This window comes from Aphanomyces astaci (genome assembly GCF_000520075.1).
Source record: "Aphanomyces astaci strain APO3 unplaced genomic scaffold supercont1.93, whole genome shotgun sequence".
Lineage (NCBI taxonomy): Eukaryota > Oomycota > Saprolegniomycetes > Saprolegniales > Verrucalvaceae > Aphanomyces > Aphanomyces astaci.
This window is the reverse complement of record NW_009798356.1, coordinates 1-16,439: the sequence shown is the minus strand read 5'-3', so window position 1 is coordinate 16,439 and position 16,439 is coordinate 1. Positions and strand designations below refer to the sequence as shown.

The 16,439-nt window shown below is 45.8% G+C and overlaps 6 protein-coding genes across 9 annotated transcripts; 4 read left to right on the top strand and 2 right to left on the bottom strand.

The window, feature by feature from the left end:
- Positions 1 to 168: 168 nt before the first annotated feature.
- On the top strand, positions 169 to 1,017 carry H257_16827 (hypothetical protein). Of its 3 annotated transcripts, XM_009845401.1 has the most exons (5): positions 169 to 346; positions 414 to 520; positions 573 to 655; positions 721 to 777; positions 819 to 1,017. In XM_009845401.1, the coding sequence occupies exons 1-5, from the start codon at positions 222 to 224 to the stop codon at positions 891 to 893; spliced, it is 447 nt and encodes a 148-aa protein (XP_009843703.1). In that variant the 5' UTR covers positions 169 to 221; the 3' UTR covers positions 894 to 1,017. The 3 variants fall into 3 exon arrangements, with proteins under 3 accessions (XP_009843703.1, XP_009843704.1, XP_009843705.1); XM_009845402.1 differs by having other exon boundaries at positions 721 to 1,017; XM_009845403.1 differs by having other exon boundaries at positions 573 to 1,017.
- Positions 1,018 to 2,211: 1,194 nt separating this feature from the next.
- Positions 2,212 to 3,038, top strand: H257_16826 (hypothetical protein). The gene is made up of 3 exons (XM_009845400.1): positions 2,212 to 2,570; positions 2,624 to 2,693; positions 2,749 to 3,038. Exons 1-3 carry the CDS (start codon positions 2,256 to 2,258, stop codon positions 3,003 to 3,005), a joined length of 642 nt encoding a protein of 213 aa, XP_009843702.1. The 5' UTR covers positions 2,212 to 2,255; the 3' UTR covers positions 3,006 to 3,038.
- Positions 3,039 to 4,859: 1,821 nt separating this feature from the next.
- H257_16825 lies at positions 4,860 to 5,710 on the top strand. 2 transcript variants are annotated; one of them, XM_009845398.1, is made up of 5 exons: positions 4,860 to 5,143; positions 5,200 to 5,269; positions 5,314 to 5,391; positions 5,457 to 5,528; positions 5,598 to 5,710. In XM_009845398.1, the coding sequence occupies exons 1-5, from the start codon at positions 4,877 to 4,879 to the stop codon at positions 5,672 to 5,674; spliced, it is 564 nt and encodes a 187-aa protein (XP_009843700.1). In that variant the 5' UTR covers positions 4,860 to 4,876; the 3' UTR covers positions 5,675 to 5,710. The 2 variants fall into 2 exon arrangements, with proteins under 2 accessions (XP_009843700.1, XP_009843701.1); XM_009845399.1 differs by having other exon boundaries at positions 5,457 to 5,710.
- A 1,151-nt stretch (positions 5,711 to 6,861) lies between these two features.
- H257_16824 (hypothetical protein) lies at positions 6,862 to 8,697 on the bottom strand. Its single transcript, XM_009845397.1, has 7 exons — positions 8,576 to 8,697; positions 8,311 to 8,533; positions 8,162 to 8,258; positions 8,011 to 8,098; positions 7,780 to 7,917; positions 7,127 to 7,257; positions 6,862 to 7,054 (listed from the first exon to the last, which is right to left on the bottom strand). The coding sequence occupies exons 1-7, from the start codon at positions 8,670 to 8,672 to the stop codon at positions 6,896 to 6,898; spliced, it is 933 nt and encodes a 310-aa protein (XP_009843699.1). The 5' UTR covers positions 8,673 to 8,697; the 3' UTR covers positions 6,862 to 6,895.
- Positions 8,698 to 13,355: 4,658 nt separating this feature from the next.
- H257_16823 (hypothetical protein) lies at positions 13,356 to 13,922 on the top strand (the record flags this gene model as incomplete). The annotated part of the gene is made up of 3 exons (XM_009845396.1): positions 13,356 to 13,443; positions 13,509 to 13,795; positions 13,869 to 13,922. 3 exons carry the CDS (start codon positions 13,356 to 13,358, stop codon positions 13,920 to 13,922), a joined length of 429 nt encoding a protein of 142 aa, XP_009843698.1.
- Positions 13,923 to 15,936: 2,014 nt separating this feature from the next.
- Positions 15,937 to 16,349, bottom strand: H257_16822 (hypothetical protein; the record flags this gene model as incomplete). Its single annotated transcript, XM_009845395.1, has 2 exons — positions 15,937 to 16,164; positions 16,224 to 16,349. The coding sequence occupies 2 exons, from the start codon at positions 16,347 to 16,349 to the stop codon at positions 15,937 to 15,939; spliced, it is 354 nt and encodes a 117-aa protein (XP_009843697.1).
- Positions 16,350 to 16,439: the final 90 nt, after the last annotated feature.

Below are 16,439 nucleotides of genomic sequence, written 5' to 3'. Positions count from 1 at the left end.
TGTAGCTTACAACGGCAGCCCCTCAACATGAGTGGAGCTACTGTACTGTGTAGCAAGTGTACAAAGGTTCACTGTAACAAACGTCATATGGACTGTTGTATTACGTGCCAGAAAATATTCGAGTCGCGCCAAATGTCATCGAATTAATTGCTGTAACTTTCAAATTGGACGTTTTCAACCAATCACAAGGGGTCTTGCAAATTGCATTCCGAACGACCAGTATGATGCATGGCCGTCGAGTCCAAGCGGCGTTGTGGAACGACATGGCGTTGAAGCGCGCTTTCAACACAGTGTCCATCCCAACGTCATCGCAGAAGCGAGGGCTGCCTCAGCTCCGACCTGACCAGTCAGTCGCTTCCTCGTATCACCTCCAATCTATGGACGACCTTGGACCGAAGCTGCTTCACTCGTAGGTTTAAGGCGCTGGCAGGCTCGTGCTTGGCACGCGTGGAAGGCGCCCTGGAGCCACTGCTTCCCCCCGTGAACACCATCTTCCATGTGTCGCGAACTTCCAATCCAGGTGACCATGGAGAACACTCACTGCTCCATCAACGACTCATATATCCACTTAGATGCATTGGTGGTGACGTTGGCTGCACATGAGTTTCAGTTGACGGTGTTGGCGAAAACGCAAAAGATTGAACTTGTGTCTCCAGTGCGTTCCTACGAAGAAACTACCAGTGCAATGTGTTGCATCGTTGAGGCATCGTTCATTCGTAGATCTCGGGCACGCGTACATACGTGTACAATCCCAGGACACTCCGATGGCAGGATCATGTAAGTGAATAGACCAGTACTAGTGGCGTTAACATGTGCAGGTTGACAGCCACGACCTCGAAGGGCTACTCACCCGAGACCTCATGCGCCTGTGCACTGGAGTTCCTGGCTTTTAGACCCGAAGACTACGAGTACAGTATAACGTTAACATTTTGTATGTCAGCCACAATGAATACATAAAAAACGTTTGCTGGATGGTTTGATCAATAGTATTGTCCTTTTACCCAAAATTTGGACTTTAGTGCTGAAACACCAAATCTATCCATCGATTCGTTGTACTGAATTTTGTATGTTTGCTATCACACTAATTGAAGTACCACACTAATTTGACGTTGATGGTGGTTTCTATGTGTACATTTGGTTGTGTCGATACATTCTCCATGTCGCTCCAGTTTAGAATAAACACCACAATATTTCCTCTAGAGCAAACATACCCGACGACATAACCAGCAATTGATTTGCTTTCATACGAGTAAATACCTCCATCGCGTCGCTATATTGTAGCTCGTGCGATAACCGAGACTACACTTCTGTAAATAAGCGATACTACTACTGCAAATACAACCACCAATTCACCCTCTGCTAATATATCGACCACATAAGTGTGATTTACAAACGTGCGACTGCGCCGACAACAAGGCGAGCAGCCATGGTTGCATGGTGAGCTAGAAGATACGAAGTACTTCAAGGTGCTGCGAGAACTGTAAAGTTGTTGCGATCAATTACACCATTGAAGGATATCATTCGCCCACTCCAGTTCAGGCAACGGCGCATACCTTGCTTCAAACTTACAGACAATCTGCTGCGTACCAAGTTTTGGAGTGTAAACTGTTTGGACAACCAATCGAAACACAGCAAGATATGACACTGAAACCGTTCAGGGTGATATGATTTGGTTTCAGCCGTGCCAACCAAACCTGTTCGTTGTGACCTTGCCGGTCCTTGTAGAACTATGAACAACGCAAATGTGGGGGTCGTAGTCTTTACACGTTGGCTTGGCTACCCATGGGTAGTTGGTTGACTTGACGCCAAGGCAGGCAATAAAGACGAGGCACAGATTTGTAACCGTTACCGTTACGCAGCAGCCATGCAACCTTTCACCCCTTTTCCATCAATTGCAAAACGGCCATTCCACAAGTCCAATAGACATGAGTTATGTTAAGGTTAACTAACACCGAGAATATTAGATGCTCGTCCACAGGTGAGTGACACTGACTTGAGCTCGGTGCGACCAGTGCGAATGGAATACCTCCTTTGCGCTAAGGACTGCTCTGCCCTTTCGCTTGTAAACTATCTATCGCCCTTACATTTGGACAGTGCACATATAACAAGAACTTTACCAAGTCAATCTTACCCAGCAACCGACGCGTTGGCGAAAAAACGAAACGGTTCATGTGAAACTGCCTCGACTGGTTCTTCGACCACCACAACCGCATTTCCCCGGAATTGGACCCCTGCACCACCACAAGAGCAACAATATGCATCGAACGAGCATGGACTTCCTTCTCAATCCCGTCGCATGCGACGCAAACGAAGTCGCCGAGCCCCATTTCCAGACAGCATCTCAGCAACTACTTGCTAGACCACTCCATGCAAGCAGCCCTCCCCTTCTACTTGGTCCGCACCCCCAATCGTGGAAATTAGAGACGGCTGTCCAAGAACTAATCTCGGTCGAATTCCGACACACATGCCTTACACAACCCACAGCAGCATCGCAACCCCAACGCCATCAGTGCAAGATCTTGGGCTGCACCACCGCCTCCGTGAGCAAGGGGCTATGTGTTCGACACGGGGTAAGTCAATCAATTCCTTTCCAACCATGTCACAGATGACACGTTTGCATTAGGGTGGAACGAGATGTGCGGAACCAGGGTGCACCAAACGAACAAAGCGGTTTCAGCGGTGTTACATGCATGGTAACAGATAAAAAATGTGTGCTTTTTGGATGACAATGTGGCGTACGTACTGTAGGTGGCTTCCTCATGTGCAGTGAGCACGGGTGTGCCAGCAAAGCCAAGCGATTCGGACGTTGCTGGGCTCACGGGGGCGGTATCACATGTACCGAAGCTGGTTGCGACAAGTTGTCGGTCAAAGGGGGTTTGTGCTGGACCCATGGCGGCGGGTGCCGGTGCGATGTCCAGCAGTGTGGTCGTCGCGCTTACAAACGCTTTGGCTTTCGCTGCCAACAACATGCAACAAATACTGCGGCAGTACGTAGTGTAACCTAAGCATAACTTGTAAAAATCTTGAGCCAACGTGAACGTTAACCTTCGAAGTACAGTATGCACCTATGAGTACTGTAATATACTAGTACTAGTGCTCGGGTATTGTTATGTTTGATACTAGTATTCATTTTGTGGGTACAAAGTGTACTGGTAACTGTTATGCATGTGCTCGATGGACAGCCATTTTATTGCGCATGGATTCAACGCCTCTGTGATGGGACATCTTATCCGACGTACCAGTCAAGTTCAGCACCTGTTCGTTCCCTGGTAACATGCAAAAAGGTTTCTTTTGTCATATTCCAAGTATCAAATACTTCGAAGTAAAGAGTGAGGTCAGCTTGGAAAACGTTGTCTAACGGGCCTAATTGAATTCATTGCTTAGTATGATCATGTTGACCAAGATAATAGTATTGTGTCAGCCACTAACCACGGATGCAGAGCTAATAATGTGAAACTGCCACACCGAAACCGCTGGGTCTGTGAATACGATCAACACAAGCACCGCTGGTACATACTGCAAACAAAGCTAAGCGATATGGAACCTAGGAGTTGTTATCCACAGAGGAGGCCTTCGCCAACCTCGGCTACGACAAGCTGCCTATCAAAGGCGACAAGCGCTGGACGAATGGAAGCGGCTATCGGCGCGATTTCCTGCAGTGCGGTCGCCACGGCTACGAATAGTTTGGCTTTCGCTGCCAACAGCATGTAACGCTTGAGCTAGGCGATGTTCTATCAATCAAGTTTATTACTAGTAATACATAGCGCATGGCCTGAATCGCCTAATGTCGTCATCAAGGACACGCATATAGTATACATAGTATGTGTCGACAGTGGGCAACACATCCATTTGAATCCAACTGTTTGGGATTAAGGGGACATGATAGGGCGAACTCCTCACTCTAAGACAATTAAGTAGAACGTCTACTATGGTTTCTTCGGTCTATACGATATGTTAGCAACCAGCAAAGCCACCACCACCGGGCTCCGACAACCCACTTTGATGGCATGTGTAGTGTACTTTAGTACATAACTCGGGTAGTGTGGTGATCACAACTAGCACAAGTTCGTGTATCTGCACTGCTTGGTCACTGTTCGTCAAGATCGAGTACCAGTAAAAACTAAGGTAAACTTACTGTACGTCCTAGGATATAGACACTTCGAACGTGTTAAAATTTAAGGTATGCACAGTCATATTGGATTGACGGGGTCCAAAGCATCCAGTACAATAGCGCAGGCCGACGTAAAAATCACTGGTTTATGCAGTGATGGAAATCGCATTCTAGCAATACATGGCCCCATGCCAAAGTATTTGTTGGCAGGGTTCGACACTGCGGATTAGCATATCCTGTGGTTCAAGGTACATAAACCTAGTTCGAAATTTGCATGAGTTCAGTGTTGTTCATGGCTGAAGTCAGGTTGGATGGGCAGTACTGGGGTACTGTAGCAGTACATAGTTTTAGCACGACAGATCATTCATTCTTTGCCCCCCCCCTTCAGCACCACCTGTGCGTAGCTGCATTGTTGCGACACCATCTCGTCCGCATATTCCTTTATACCTACAGTACCCGATTAGCTATATCTCATGTTATAAGTCATATCACCCCTTGCGACAACCCTTCTATGAAAATACCGTACGACAAGGATGCACTTCGACGAATCCATGCCAAAACACATCCCCGTGTCTCCAATAAAACCTCAGCTAATTGGCATCAAATTCGCCAAATCACGAGAAATTTGGTATATTTCGTTTTAAAAAGGACGTTTTCGATTTCGTATGCAATTGACTGTGGAGGTCAAACTTGGGAGTGTAACGGTTTTGACATGGTAAAATTGACCAATGTCTTCCATATTGCAATAAAACGAATCCCGACAAGATGGACAACTATGGGTCACTGCATCGAATTGTGGCCAAGTCCAGCGTCGATTTCATCTTGAATCCCTTCCACGAACAATCACAAGGGGAAGTCATAGGGTCCTTGGAGTACCTACTGGGGGGCCGCCGCCCAGCGCAGCTGGAATTGGTTGAACCATCACAGAGCCCATGCTTGGCAGTGCCGACTAGCGTCACTCATCGCAACAAGTGCAGCGTTGAAGAGTGCACAACTGCCGCCGTGAGCAAGGGACGATGCGTTCGACATGGGGTAAGTCTTTCCCCCTTGTTTGATTGTTATACTTACTTAGCACATTACTTGGACAGGGCGGCACGAGGTGTTCGGTGGCCGGATGCACAAAGCGAACTAAGCGGTTCAATCGATGCTACTTACACGGTACGTTGTCATGTTTATGGCTGGTGCTGATAATAATGTTGCAGGAGGGTTTGTGTTGTGCTCGACAGAAGGTTGTAGTAGCAAAGCCAAACGGTATGGCCGGTGTTGGGCTCATGGCGGAGGTAACTTATGTCGGCTTCTACTCATGCAATGGTAGCGTATTGTTGGCGTTAAACGAAAAATGTAGGCGCACAATGCAGCGAAGAATCGTGCTCGAAACTCGTGGCAAAAGGAGGTCTTTGCTGGTCCCATGGTGGAGGTATGCACTTGTGGAATCCAATGCATATACAGTGTGCTTTAATACTGTAATAAACCATCATCGGCGTAGGACATCGTTGCCGCGCCAGTGGCTGCGAAAGAAGATCATATAAGCGGCAGCAGTATTTGTGTGATCAACATGCATAATCTTTTAATTGACGTTACGCCCAATATAGATGATGTAGAACAACCAATCACTTTCGACAAATTCCATCAGTATGGAGAGGAGATTAGTAAAGATCTTGTGGGAAGTTGCTATACATGACACAGTCCAGCGTCGAACTATTTAACTATCAGTGAGGTCGAGTGTCATGTCATCGACTGGCGTACCTCCAAGACAATAGAACGATATAGAATCAGTGGTGGGCAGTTTGTAATTGCAGTAAGATCTCGGTGGTTTAAAGTGCACATGAAAGATGGTCGTTTCCAATTTAAACAATACTAACACTACTACCACTTCAGCGCATTTGATTGAGCTTTGATTCGAAATCAAAGTTGCCAATGTGGAATCACCAAGTGCAATGTGCCAGGACACTTACTACTTTTCGAAGGAAGTAGTAGTACTAGTTTGTATTACTAGTACATTCTACAGTACTATAGTACTACTACTACTAGTACGTAGTACACAAATGTACCCACCACAAATCAGGCAAAAGCCGTTTGTTTTTATACGTCTAATGTACGTACGTACTTCAAGGAACGTTAGTACTCGGAGTATGATACTCCGAGTAAAAGTTACTACTAGTATGAATACTTTCGCATTACGCAAACGGCAAATACTGTATGGACGGACGGCTATATAATCAGGACAAGAAAAAATACTTCGACGTATTTTTTAGCGGTCTAAAGGGTTAACAGTAAATAATTTAACTGCAAATAATTGTCTCTCGAAATAGAGCAATTAAGTATTTAATTGCAGCATATATACTGTTTATGAAATATTTAATTGCAGCCAATTCGAGAGACAATTCTTTACCCCTCTGTTTTTTGGCATTGCCAGCAATTAAACATTGTCGCAATTTAAATGTCAATTCTTGATGCATTACTCGTTTACAAAAGATAAGATAGAATATTGCTTCAATCCATTGAATATTTATGACAATAATCAATATCAATAATTGCAATTTGCCAGCGCTTGAAGTATTTTCTGTATTGAATTGTCAATTATTTTACACATGTTCCATGCAAAATTCAGTACAAACAATTATCGATGGCTTTGGTAAATCCGCACAACCATCCAAATTTCATGCTCGCATACAACAATAATAATTAAAATTATTTCCCCCCCTACCTTGTCTATAATACAGTATATATACGCGTTCAAGTAAGAGGAAGCAGGCACCACCAGGTTCATTAGGTTAAAACGTCCTACTCCATCAAGTATCGCTTCAACGCTTCGTTCGTGACAAACATGACAGCAATGGACGGAATGACCTTGACCGAGTTAGGCACCAGGCCCTTGTAAAAGCCCACGACGCCCTCGGATTGGTAGATGCTGCGCACGGCGTCCCACGTGCCCGTGTATTGCTAGCCAAAATTATAAAATAAAAGTCACAAGTGGGAATAAATATATATATTCCCGACACCGATCAATCATACCTTTTCACTCAACGTATTGAGCTGGAACCGGCGGCGCATCAGATCAAATGGGTACGCGGCCGATTGCCCACAAGCTCCGGCAATGGCGCCACACCCGAGCAAGTACAGCATGTCCTGGCGTCCAAATTCATCTATATGTTGCGATAAAAACATTTGTTATTTATTGTCGATTTGATATAAATTTGGGGAGGGGGTGCAATCGAATTGCGCCACCAAACCGATCCACAATCGATCTGATTGGTTGAATTTCATTGAGAAGGTTTTGATTGGTTAATAATTTTAAGCAAATCTGAAGTAGCCAATCAAATCAATTTAAATTCCAACGAGAAACCACGCCACACGCAACACGAAATTTCACTCGAAAGCACAATATACGCCAAATTCATCTATACGTTGCGATGACGTAGTATTGGGTGTTTGGACATACAATAAATACTAGTATATATTGTGGATTCGGCACAAATTTCCAGACCCCAAATCTCGCCGTGGAATCGAATCACGAATCGACGGTATTGGCTAATCCAATCTTGAGTAGATTTGATTGGAGCTTACAAGTATAGCCAGCCAATCAGAACTTTCAGTATTGATTAGAGACAAACCACTGCGAATTTCGGACATTTATAGCGAATTCACAACTTATCAACTGTATATACCTTTGGGTGCGTTTTGCCGCAAGCTCTCAAACACCATAAAGTTGAGTCCCACATATGGCGCAATGCCCACGATGGTCGGCGACATCCCCCGATACAATCCCTTGACTCCTTCTTGCTGAATCGTCACTTGAAATGCATCTACACATCCACAAGTGAGAATATTGGAGTTGTTGTCTAGCATTCATGCAATGATCCATCGCTCCATGCTGTATTATGTATGGTTCAACGTACGAAGGATGCCGTTGTAGTGCTGCGTGGTCAAGTTGCCCTGCACAGTGATGCGAGCTCGAATGAAGTCCAAAGGATACGTCAAGGCGACCTACAACACTCTCGACGGCATCAAGTCAACGGAGCTGGCTTGAAACAGTGTCGCATAGCGTACGGAAACAACACCGGCGATGGACCCGGCCAGCAGCTTGCGCAATGGGCTGAGGTCGGTTGCCCCAGGCTCGGCCAGCACGGGACGAAGGCGTTCAAACCTACTCCAAGTTAGGGGTGTGCACGTACATACATGGAGCTGCACGCACGTACGCGGCGAATTGGATGGCAGTGTAGGGAAACACGCGGACGCAGTTGGCGCCGTTGCCTTTGAACATCCCGCGCCATCCTTCTTCCACCATGATCTTTCGAAGGGACTGGGCCATTCCAGTGTACTGCTTGGGTTCGGTGCCGCGCTTCATCACGTCCTGCACCTGGTACAGGATCTTGAGGCGTTCCAATGGCGCCACAGCCGTTCGTGACGCACATCCAGCGACTACGAGGTTGAGTTACGACGTAGACATGGATGGACTACTACCGCCGCCACTGAGCAAGTGCTTGGTATCCTTTGACAGAAACGGCAATGGAGTCGCCGCCGCCTCGGTCGTGGTTGCCGCCTTGTACGAGGTAGCCATCGGTGATTTGCAAATGGGAATATTCCAATGAAATGATCCAGTGAGACATTTCGGTGCACCCACTGGAAACTTCAGACAAATAAATTTCTCTGACGGGACACACCTTTATACACTCACAACCATTCGATGTCAAAGCAGCACGTCAAGCAGGCCACCAATAAACGAAGCCATCCCATCGCTTCAAGACCAAACATGATGTAGATCCTATAAAAGAGGTAGCACCACTCCCCCACTCGACGATAACGCGTGCAGCACTCAAATGACACTGGCAATGCGTGTTTCGAAGAGTGGAGTTGGCTAATGTGAAATTTGCTCACTGAAGTATTTGCAATCATTGGATCATTTCATTGGAATATTCCCATTTGCAAAATCACTCTGTGCGTTGGCTGGTTGAGCATGTCGCGTTACAAACTCGTTCATATTATGTGTGGTCAGCATGTCTAGTCATATCTAGTGACTAATATGACGCAATAGTACTACTGTACGTATTGAAATGCCCCTAGTATAGTAAACTCTAAACTCTACTACGTATTAATATAACATAATAAACCAAGTATTCTTCACTCTCCTCACATACTGGTACAGTAGCTCGTCCGCATAATTGCTACTTCGAGATATTAGAGCATCTCTACCGGAACACGGATTTTGACCCTGGATCCAGGGCTGGTATATTTAAATTAATTTTAGCTTGTCAATATATAATTTCAATATATTGTCGTTCGGAAGAACAATTCATAATTTTATTGAAATTTGAAAAACCGAAAAATTCAATATTTCTGACTCGGAACAACTATTGTCCATATTTTCGATAATTCTGCCCTAAACGATGGTCAAGACGATTCGTCGATCTTGTCGAAGAGTTTGGCGAGCTCCTTTGAGGAGTACTAGTATGAGGTATAATGGCGCTTTGAATCATAGTAATGAGAAGGGAGGAGGTTGAATACAATTAAACAATTATTGGTCAATATGGTCCACCAATTTGTTATTGGTGCTGGTGATCGAACTGTCGAAAATAAATTATTGTTTTCAGAAAATAAATTATTGCAGTGGTAAAAATAACGATTAATTTAAATTACAATTATTTTTTCCCCAGCCCTGCCTGGATCTAAGTCTTTTTCAGTGTCATATTCTGCACTGAATTCAATAAATTTGAGTGTGAAGGATATTCGTTCGCATGGTGACACTGACTTTTTAACCACAATTCTGCGAAAATTAATATAGTATAAATAGATAAGATATGCATGGTCATTTCGAAGTCCACGCAAAGCGCTGGAATTAGGGTGCGCCCTATACATAATACGTACAGTGTTTACTATACAAAATTATACGTATTGCATTGTATTGTAAAATTCCACATTACAATACATCGATCTGGAATACCGCTATAACTACACATAGCATAACTGTCGACAGCTTTAGAACAGTATCAGTCGTTTTAAGATTGAAACTACTACTACTACAAATCCTTCAAATTACATTCACACGAGCGATGGACATTCACGTGATCAAAAGCGGCAAAGGCAAGGCGAGAGCAATCAAATGCAAGTATTGCAGCCACGCGCTCCCTAACAGCAAGCAACGATGGACTTCCCATTTGAACCACTGTGCTGCAGCGCCGCACGTAGTCAACACACCTCAACTAAAAAAGCATGCATCCCTCGCCGCATTTGTCCAAGTTAACCAACCATTGGAAGCCGAGGAAGCCGCTCTGTCCCCCCGGCACGAACGCATGGGTGCTTGGATTGATCGCATCTCCCTTGGGGAAAAGTTCACATTGGACAAAGCCTACGCCGACATTTTCTACTCAACGGGCATACCATTTCGATTTGCTGACAGCCCCGCATTGGAAATATTCATCGAGCTTGCTCAGCCGGCGTATGCGCACCCCCCACCGCCAAGGCCATCGCTGGGCCGTTGCTCAATCATGCTCATCAGGACATGATGGCCAAGATGAACCAGCTCGTTCAAGACCAGACTCGCATCAGCCTCGTTTTGGACGGGTGGACATCTCTACGCAACGATCATATGGTGAACTTTGTCGCGGTGTTCCCGAACAAGTCCGTGAAGCCAGTCTTCGTCAGCGCCATTTCAACAGTCGAAACGTCGCAGACGGGGAGAGCATCGCGCACGACTTGGAAAACGCCATGTTGGCCATTGGGATCGACAAAATCTCCGGTGTGGTGACGGACAACGCAGCGTGTATACGAGCAGCGTGGAAGATACTTGAAGCCAAGTATCCCGGGCTCATATGCAATGGATGTGCTGCCCACGCGCTCAACGTCTTGGTTAAGGATGAATGTAAGCTCGAACTCTACGCCACCATCCTCGAAAGCTCCCGACATGTTAGTTCGTTTTTCAAGGACCGGAACGCGTTGACCAAGCGAATAGAGCGCATCCAACAACACATGCATGTCGACGGGGAACTGTCAGGTACACTCAGTACAACTGCTTAGGCAAGTGCTGGAGAACCGGGGCGTCCTTGGTCAATTGGTTGTATCGGCGGTTTTTAAGGACTTCAAGGGCTCTACGTCCGCCCGACAGAAGAAAAATGAGTTCAGCCGCATCGTGGAGGACGCACGTTCTGGAGTAACCTCGAGGCGTTGGTTGTGTTGCTGCGTCCAACGTGCACCATTATGGACAAGTTGGAAAGTGATTATTGCTGCCTGTCGGACGTGTACCGTGTATTCCTTCAACTGCGAGAGCATTGGCATTCCAACGTGGAGTTGACTGAGCTAGTCATGGATCGCTGGGCGTTCATTCATACGGAATCTATGGGATTCGCGTTTTTTCTTGATCGAGCCACCCGAGCCGGAGAAGGAATGTTTGAAGATAATCTGTACGACAACAGCCGCTCACTGGTGAAGTTTATCGTGTAAAAGAAGAAAATCAACCCGGATCGCCACCACGTTCTTGTCGAGATCGCTGCGTTTGTGGATGCTATGAAAAACCCGTCGACGAAGGCTCGCTCGTTTATCGAGGAGTGTGTGACGCCGATGACGTATTGGCACCAAGTTGGATCGACGAAGATCCCGGCTCTGTACGTGGTCGCTCAAACTGTGTTCAACGTACCGACTTCCCAAGCAGCGGCAGAAAGGGTTTGGAGTATTTACGACTTCATCCTAACCAAGCGGCGAAACCGATTGAGCCCCGACAAAGTGTCAATGCTGGTCCAACTGTACATGAATGGCGACAGCTCTTCTCGCGGAAATTTAGTGAGTGTCATGATGGGAGAAGAAAGCGATGGAGGAGGTAGTGATATCGACGATGAAACTAAAGACGAGGAATAATAAGTATATTTGCATAAAATTGTTTTGTTCATACTAGTAATTGTGCTATTAATTAATACCTATAATTCGCAGTACTCCAGCTATTTTGTTTGATATTTTTCGAAGTCCAACTGGAATATTTTCCCAAAACTCCCCAAAACACAAATGAAGATGCGACCGTTGATGTGGTATTTGAATGGAGGATTCTATACTGTACTTCGAAGTATACAATACACGAGTGACTGCAACTGCCTTACGAAGTTTCTCGAAAGTCTACATAGTTAATTCAAATGACTGACATACATTAACTTTACAGAAAAATGAAACGTTCAATTACGTACACAAACGTATTGTAAAAAATCACAATAGGTAAAGTAGCGCACCCTAGCTGGAATGGCCGACTCATGTAGTTGTGGAATCAATTGACGGATTCGTCCGACGAGAAAATCGACGTCATCATAAGTACGGCAGTCCAAGAAGCCGTACGCCAAGCCGCAGCTATGCACGATCATGGAGCGGGTCTCGTCGCGGTCGCCAGCCAAACTTGGATCGAAACCGGGCTGGTAGGCACCAGCAGATTGTTGACGACTACTTTGGAGAGAACGGGAAACCACCCAGCTTAATAAAAGATAATATAGGTATGTCGCCATTACAAAAGTGCATTGCGTCGATGCGTATACTGGCCTATGGCATATGCGCTTACTCGATTCACCATCGTTGCCTTGGTGAATCGACAACCATCGAATCTATGAAGCGCTTTGCAAGGGCTGTCGTCTCAGAGTTACTAACCTTGATTCGATCCTCAGATGCTGCTACCCATGTCTTGGAGAGTAACTCGTTCTCCATGTCGTTCATCGATAACGACATCGTCGTCCAGCAATTGAAATGTATTTCGTGTAGACTAGTTTGTATACCATACACATGTCTTGTTATTAGATGAATTCGGCGCAAAACCTCGACTCGGAGTTTTTAGTGAAAACTCCGTGTGGAAGGGTCAAAACTCAGGGCCAGGGATTCTGAAACTCAGTTTCAATGTCGAATTCAGTGTTGGAGTGGGGGTAAATTCAGGATCAAAATATCATCGACACTGAGTAATATTCAGTTTCAGGGTCAAATTCCGTGTACGGTGGAGATGCTCTTAATGTAATATTAATATTAGTAATAACGTTACGAAGTACGCGTAGTAGTACTACGTAGTATTAATTCCTGAAGTATAGAAACTGGACCCCAAGAAACTCGACCACCTCTAAAATGTGATGTATTTTTGTTTAATATACACTTATCGTTAAACTGAATAAATACACATGTCAGCCAATCAGATCTCTTTGACTAAAATGGCAGTGATTGGACAAATCAACCACGCTGCACGATTTCAAAAACATACTTTTACTTTTAAACCTTCCTTGGAGCCGATCTCATGCCACCACGCCGTCAGCAGCCATCGTGCACCCTGGCAAGAAAACGAGCGCTCCTTGCTCAATTCGACGGGCTAAGTGTCAGCAGCCGTAAGTTTTGTATGGAGAATGGCATTCCACGAACAACATGGATCACCTGGATGACACTCCGTAAGAAGCTTACGTTTCGTACGACTTTCTCACGTTCATGGCGGATGTGCGTCGCAATGAGCACATCCTGACCTCGATGCACATGATCAACTTCATGAAGACCTACCACAAGGCATGGCTGGATGCATATGTCGACGGTAAAGTGGACCCCTACAAGTCTCTCCTGCGCTTGTGCCATTGGTTTGCATTACGCCAACGTTTTTCGCAACTCGTACCATGCAACACGAAGCTCGCAGAACTCGACATGGTGCTCATCCGGGTGCTCATCCGGAACGACTTTGCGGCGACTTTTGTACAACGACCACAACCTCCGCGACATTATCAACGCGGATGGTCGTATGTGGATGTATCTCGACATGCTGCAGTATGAGATGCCTAGACCCACCGTGATCTGGTGGACAATTTCGACGCTCACATGACCCAAGAATCATCGGAGTATGTTGCTCGTGACTTGTTTAGTGTGCTAGAGCCTCTCCCTCCCAACTGCATCAGCGCAACCGTTAGACATTAGCGTCATGGGTCCATGTAAGAAACTTGTGGCTCGAAGAAAAATCCCCGTGGTCACTGCCTTGATCATGCGTTCTATCAAAGCCTGGGATAAATGTATGCCTTCGCGATCAAGAAGTCCTTTGTAAAAGCCATTCCTCGACCGGAAATAGTTTAAGTATAATTACTACTTTGTATGTGTAGTAATTGTAGTGTGAAGGACTTCGTTGTTTGTCCTGTGCTCGGTAGGAGGGTTTTCGGGATAAACCCCGAGAACCCATGCTATTTTCGGCGGCTGATCGAAGGTTTCAACAAACATGCGACAAGTTGCCCCTGTAACGTTACATGAATGTTAGCCAATCAGAAATTGCCTCAATGCTTGCGTTTATTTTATTTTGGTCCATAGACTATAACACGAATTGCAATCCACACCACGTCCAGTTTCTCCCCGGCTCACTGTACTATGACATGTAGCAACAATGACATGTGGATGGTTCTATCATCTGAAGTCTTTTGCGCATTCATTCATGATAGTGCGAAGTGTTTTAATCGCATACATAGTGAGAGGATTGTACGTTGTAGTGTTGTTGTCACGTCTACAGTCAGGGTATGTCAAATTACTGAGCGTTGCGTTATAGTTACACCCGTAGTGAACAGATAGCGCGTTGTTGAAGATAGCGTTGTGTTGTACACATATCCACATAGGGGGGATGACATTGACTGCGAGGGGTGAGCGTATTTCTGGGTTGTAGTAACGTCCACAGTGGGGGATACTGCAGATGACACAGCGTCAATACCGAGTTCAGTCGGTGATGTATTTCGATTGCCTGAGCACACCTTCGAAATATGTGATAGCAATATAATGCCATAGTTCTCGCGGAATCTAACATTTGCAATACTTCGATTATAGTCACATCTACAGTGCGAGGATAGCACATGGTTCAAGATAGTGTACGTAGCGTTGTAAACATATCCACAGTGAGGGGGGGCACATTTTGCTGATGATAGACCGTTGAAGTCATATTCACTATGAGGGAATACCATATTACTTCGGAATATTGTTGGATTGTAGTCACATCTCAAGTCAGGGAAGGGCATGATCATATAATGTTGGGTTGTAGGTATATTCATAGCGAGGGGACGCCATGGTAGAGCGTTCTAGTCACAATTACATTGAAGGGATAAGGAACTGATAGTGTTGCGCAATAGTCACATACAGTTGATAAAAGAGGTGTCGTGGTAAGCGTTCGAATATATCCCAACCACAGATATGTAAACTGTGGGGTTCAAATTGCTATTTTGGTAGATCAATGGCGCCAATCCGACGAACCTGTCGAGCAATATCGCGGGGTGAAGGTGACATTAATATTCTTCAGACAGTTCACTGTCGCTGTAGATTCCTCTGATAATGGCTTCGAGTGTCAACTCAACTTCTATGAATGGTTGGTCATACGAGGAATTGAATTGAGGCACATTGTAGTGGGATCAAGTAGTGTGAATTGCGTTCAATTGGACTCGATACACTCTCTTGAATACAAGCGTTCCCACTCGGAATATAGGAGGGTATCAATACATCCTCAACTTGACTGTTCATCGACCTATTCATCATGAAGGAGTGTGCATTGTGTTGTCACCGACACATTAGGTTAATCAGAGATGATAACAACACTGAATTTGTCGATTGTAATGTGGTTCATATCGCTGAAACTCATAACCACCAACAGGGTCACAACATCGTTTATTGAATCTATTGCTTCTTGAAAGTACTCATACTTTATTGCTTTGCTATACCGAATGCGAAATTCGTGGGAACTGCCTTGCGTGACCGACAGCCCCGATGAATATACCTTACTGAGGGGCAGCACCTGCGTGTATAGAGAAAGGTGGACCTTGTTTTGATTGTGGAGTACACATCAATACAAGAACTATCAAGTCGCGCGAGTAGTTTCAAGTTTGCTGCATATCATAAATGGTATTAATGGTTGGGTCGTGCGCCGGTGAAGCAAGGGGTTGCTCGATGGCAGGAATGATGGAGTCCAAGAGGGCCGCGGCGGCCAAAGAGATATGCACCGGGGTCTCCACCGATTCGGGCAGCACATCCCCACGTTGCGAGGGGGTTGTGGTGGTGGCAGGAGCTGCTGATGCTACAGTCGCTGGGGGCAAGGCCACTTGCCACTGTTATTCAACTTCGTTGGGCGGAGGAGTCGTCACCGGAGCCGTGGTCAACGGCGGACTTCGCGGCCATGGAGCATGGTGGTGCGGCCTTGGTCTGTTTGCTTGCTCCACGCCAACGCGTGGCCAAGCTTGATGTGCATCTTCATTTCGCGGGCGATGTTCTTGGTCGTGGCGGACTTGGCCATGTGGGGGAACTTGATGTCGAAGTGGTCGTCGCCGCGCGTTTGGAGGCGGAGGTTGTACTGGCGGAGAGTGGCGACGACGTCGGTCCAAAC

Excerpts from the sequence above, each read along its gene's own strand:
- H257_16827 (XM_009845401.1), top strand. The coding sequence starts at position 222 with ATGATGCATGGCCGTCGAGTCCAAGCGGCGTTGTGGAACGACATGGCG. Across the intron at positions 347-413 it reads CCTCAGCTCCGACCTGACCA|GTTTAAGGCGCTGGCAGGCT; the intron begins GTCAGTCGCTTC and ends CTTCACTCGTAG. Across the intron at positions 656-720 it reads AGATTGAACTTGTGTCTCCA|ATCTCGGGCACGCGTACATA; the intron begins GTGCGTTCCTAC and ends GTTCATTCGTAG.
- H257_16826 (XM_009845400.1), top strand. The coding sequence starts at position 2,256 with ATGCATCGAACGAGCATGGACTTCCTTCTCAATCCCGTCGCATGCGAC. Across the intron at positions 2,571-2,623 it reads GGCTATGTGTTCGACACGGG|GGTGGAACGAGATGTGCGGA; the intron begins GTAAGTCAATCA and ends CGTTTGCATTAG. Across the intron at positions 2,694-2,748 it reads TCAGCGGTGTTACATGCATG|GTGGCTTCCTCATGTGCAGT; the intron begins GTAACAGATAAA and ends TACGTACTGTAG.
- H257_16825 (XM_009845398.1), top strand. The coding sequence starts at position 4,877 with ATGGACAACTATGGGTCACTGCATCGAATTGTGGCCAAGTCCAGCGTC. Across the intron at positions 5,392-5,456 it reads GTGTTGGGCTCATGGCGGAG|GCGCACAATGCAGCGAAGAA; the intron begins GTAACTTATGTC and ends CGAAAAATGTAG. Across the intron at positions 5,529-5,597 it reads TTGCTGGTCCCATGGTGGAG|GACATCGTTGCCGCGCCAGT; the intron begins GTATGCACTTGT and ends TCATCGGCGTAG.
- H257_16824 (XM_009845397.1), bottom strand. The coding sequence starts at position 8,672 with ATGGCTACCTCGTACAAGGCGGCAACCACGACCGAGGCGGCGGCGACT. Across the intron at positions 8,259-8,310 it reads ACTGCCATCCAATTCGCCGC|GTTTGAACGCCTTCGTCCCG; the intron begins GTACGTGCGTGC and ends AACTTGGAGTAG. Across the intron at positions 7,258-7,779 it reads GCGGCAAAACGCACCCAAAG|ATGAATTTGGACGCCAGGAC; the intron begins GTATATACAGTT and ends CGCAACATATAG.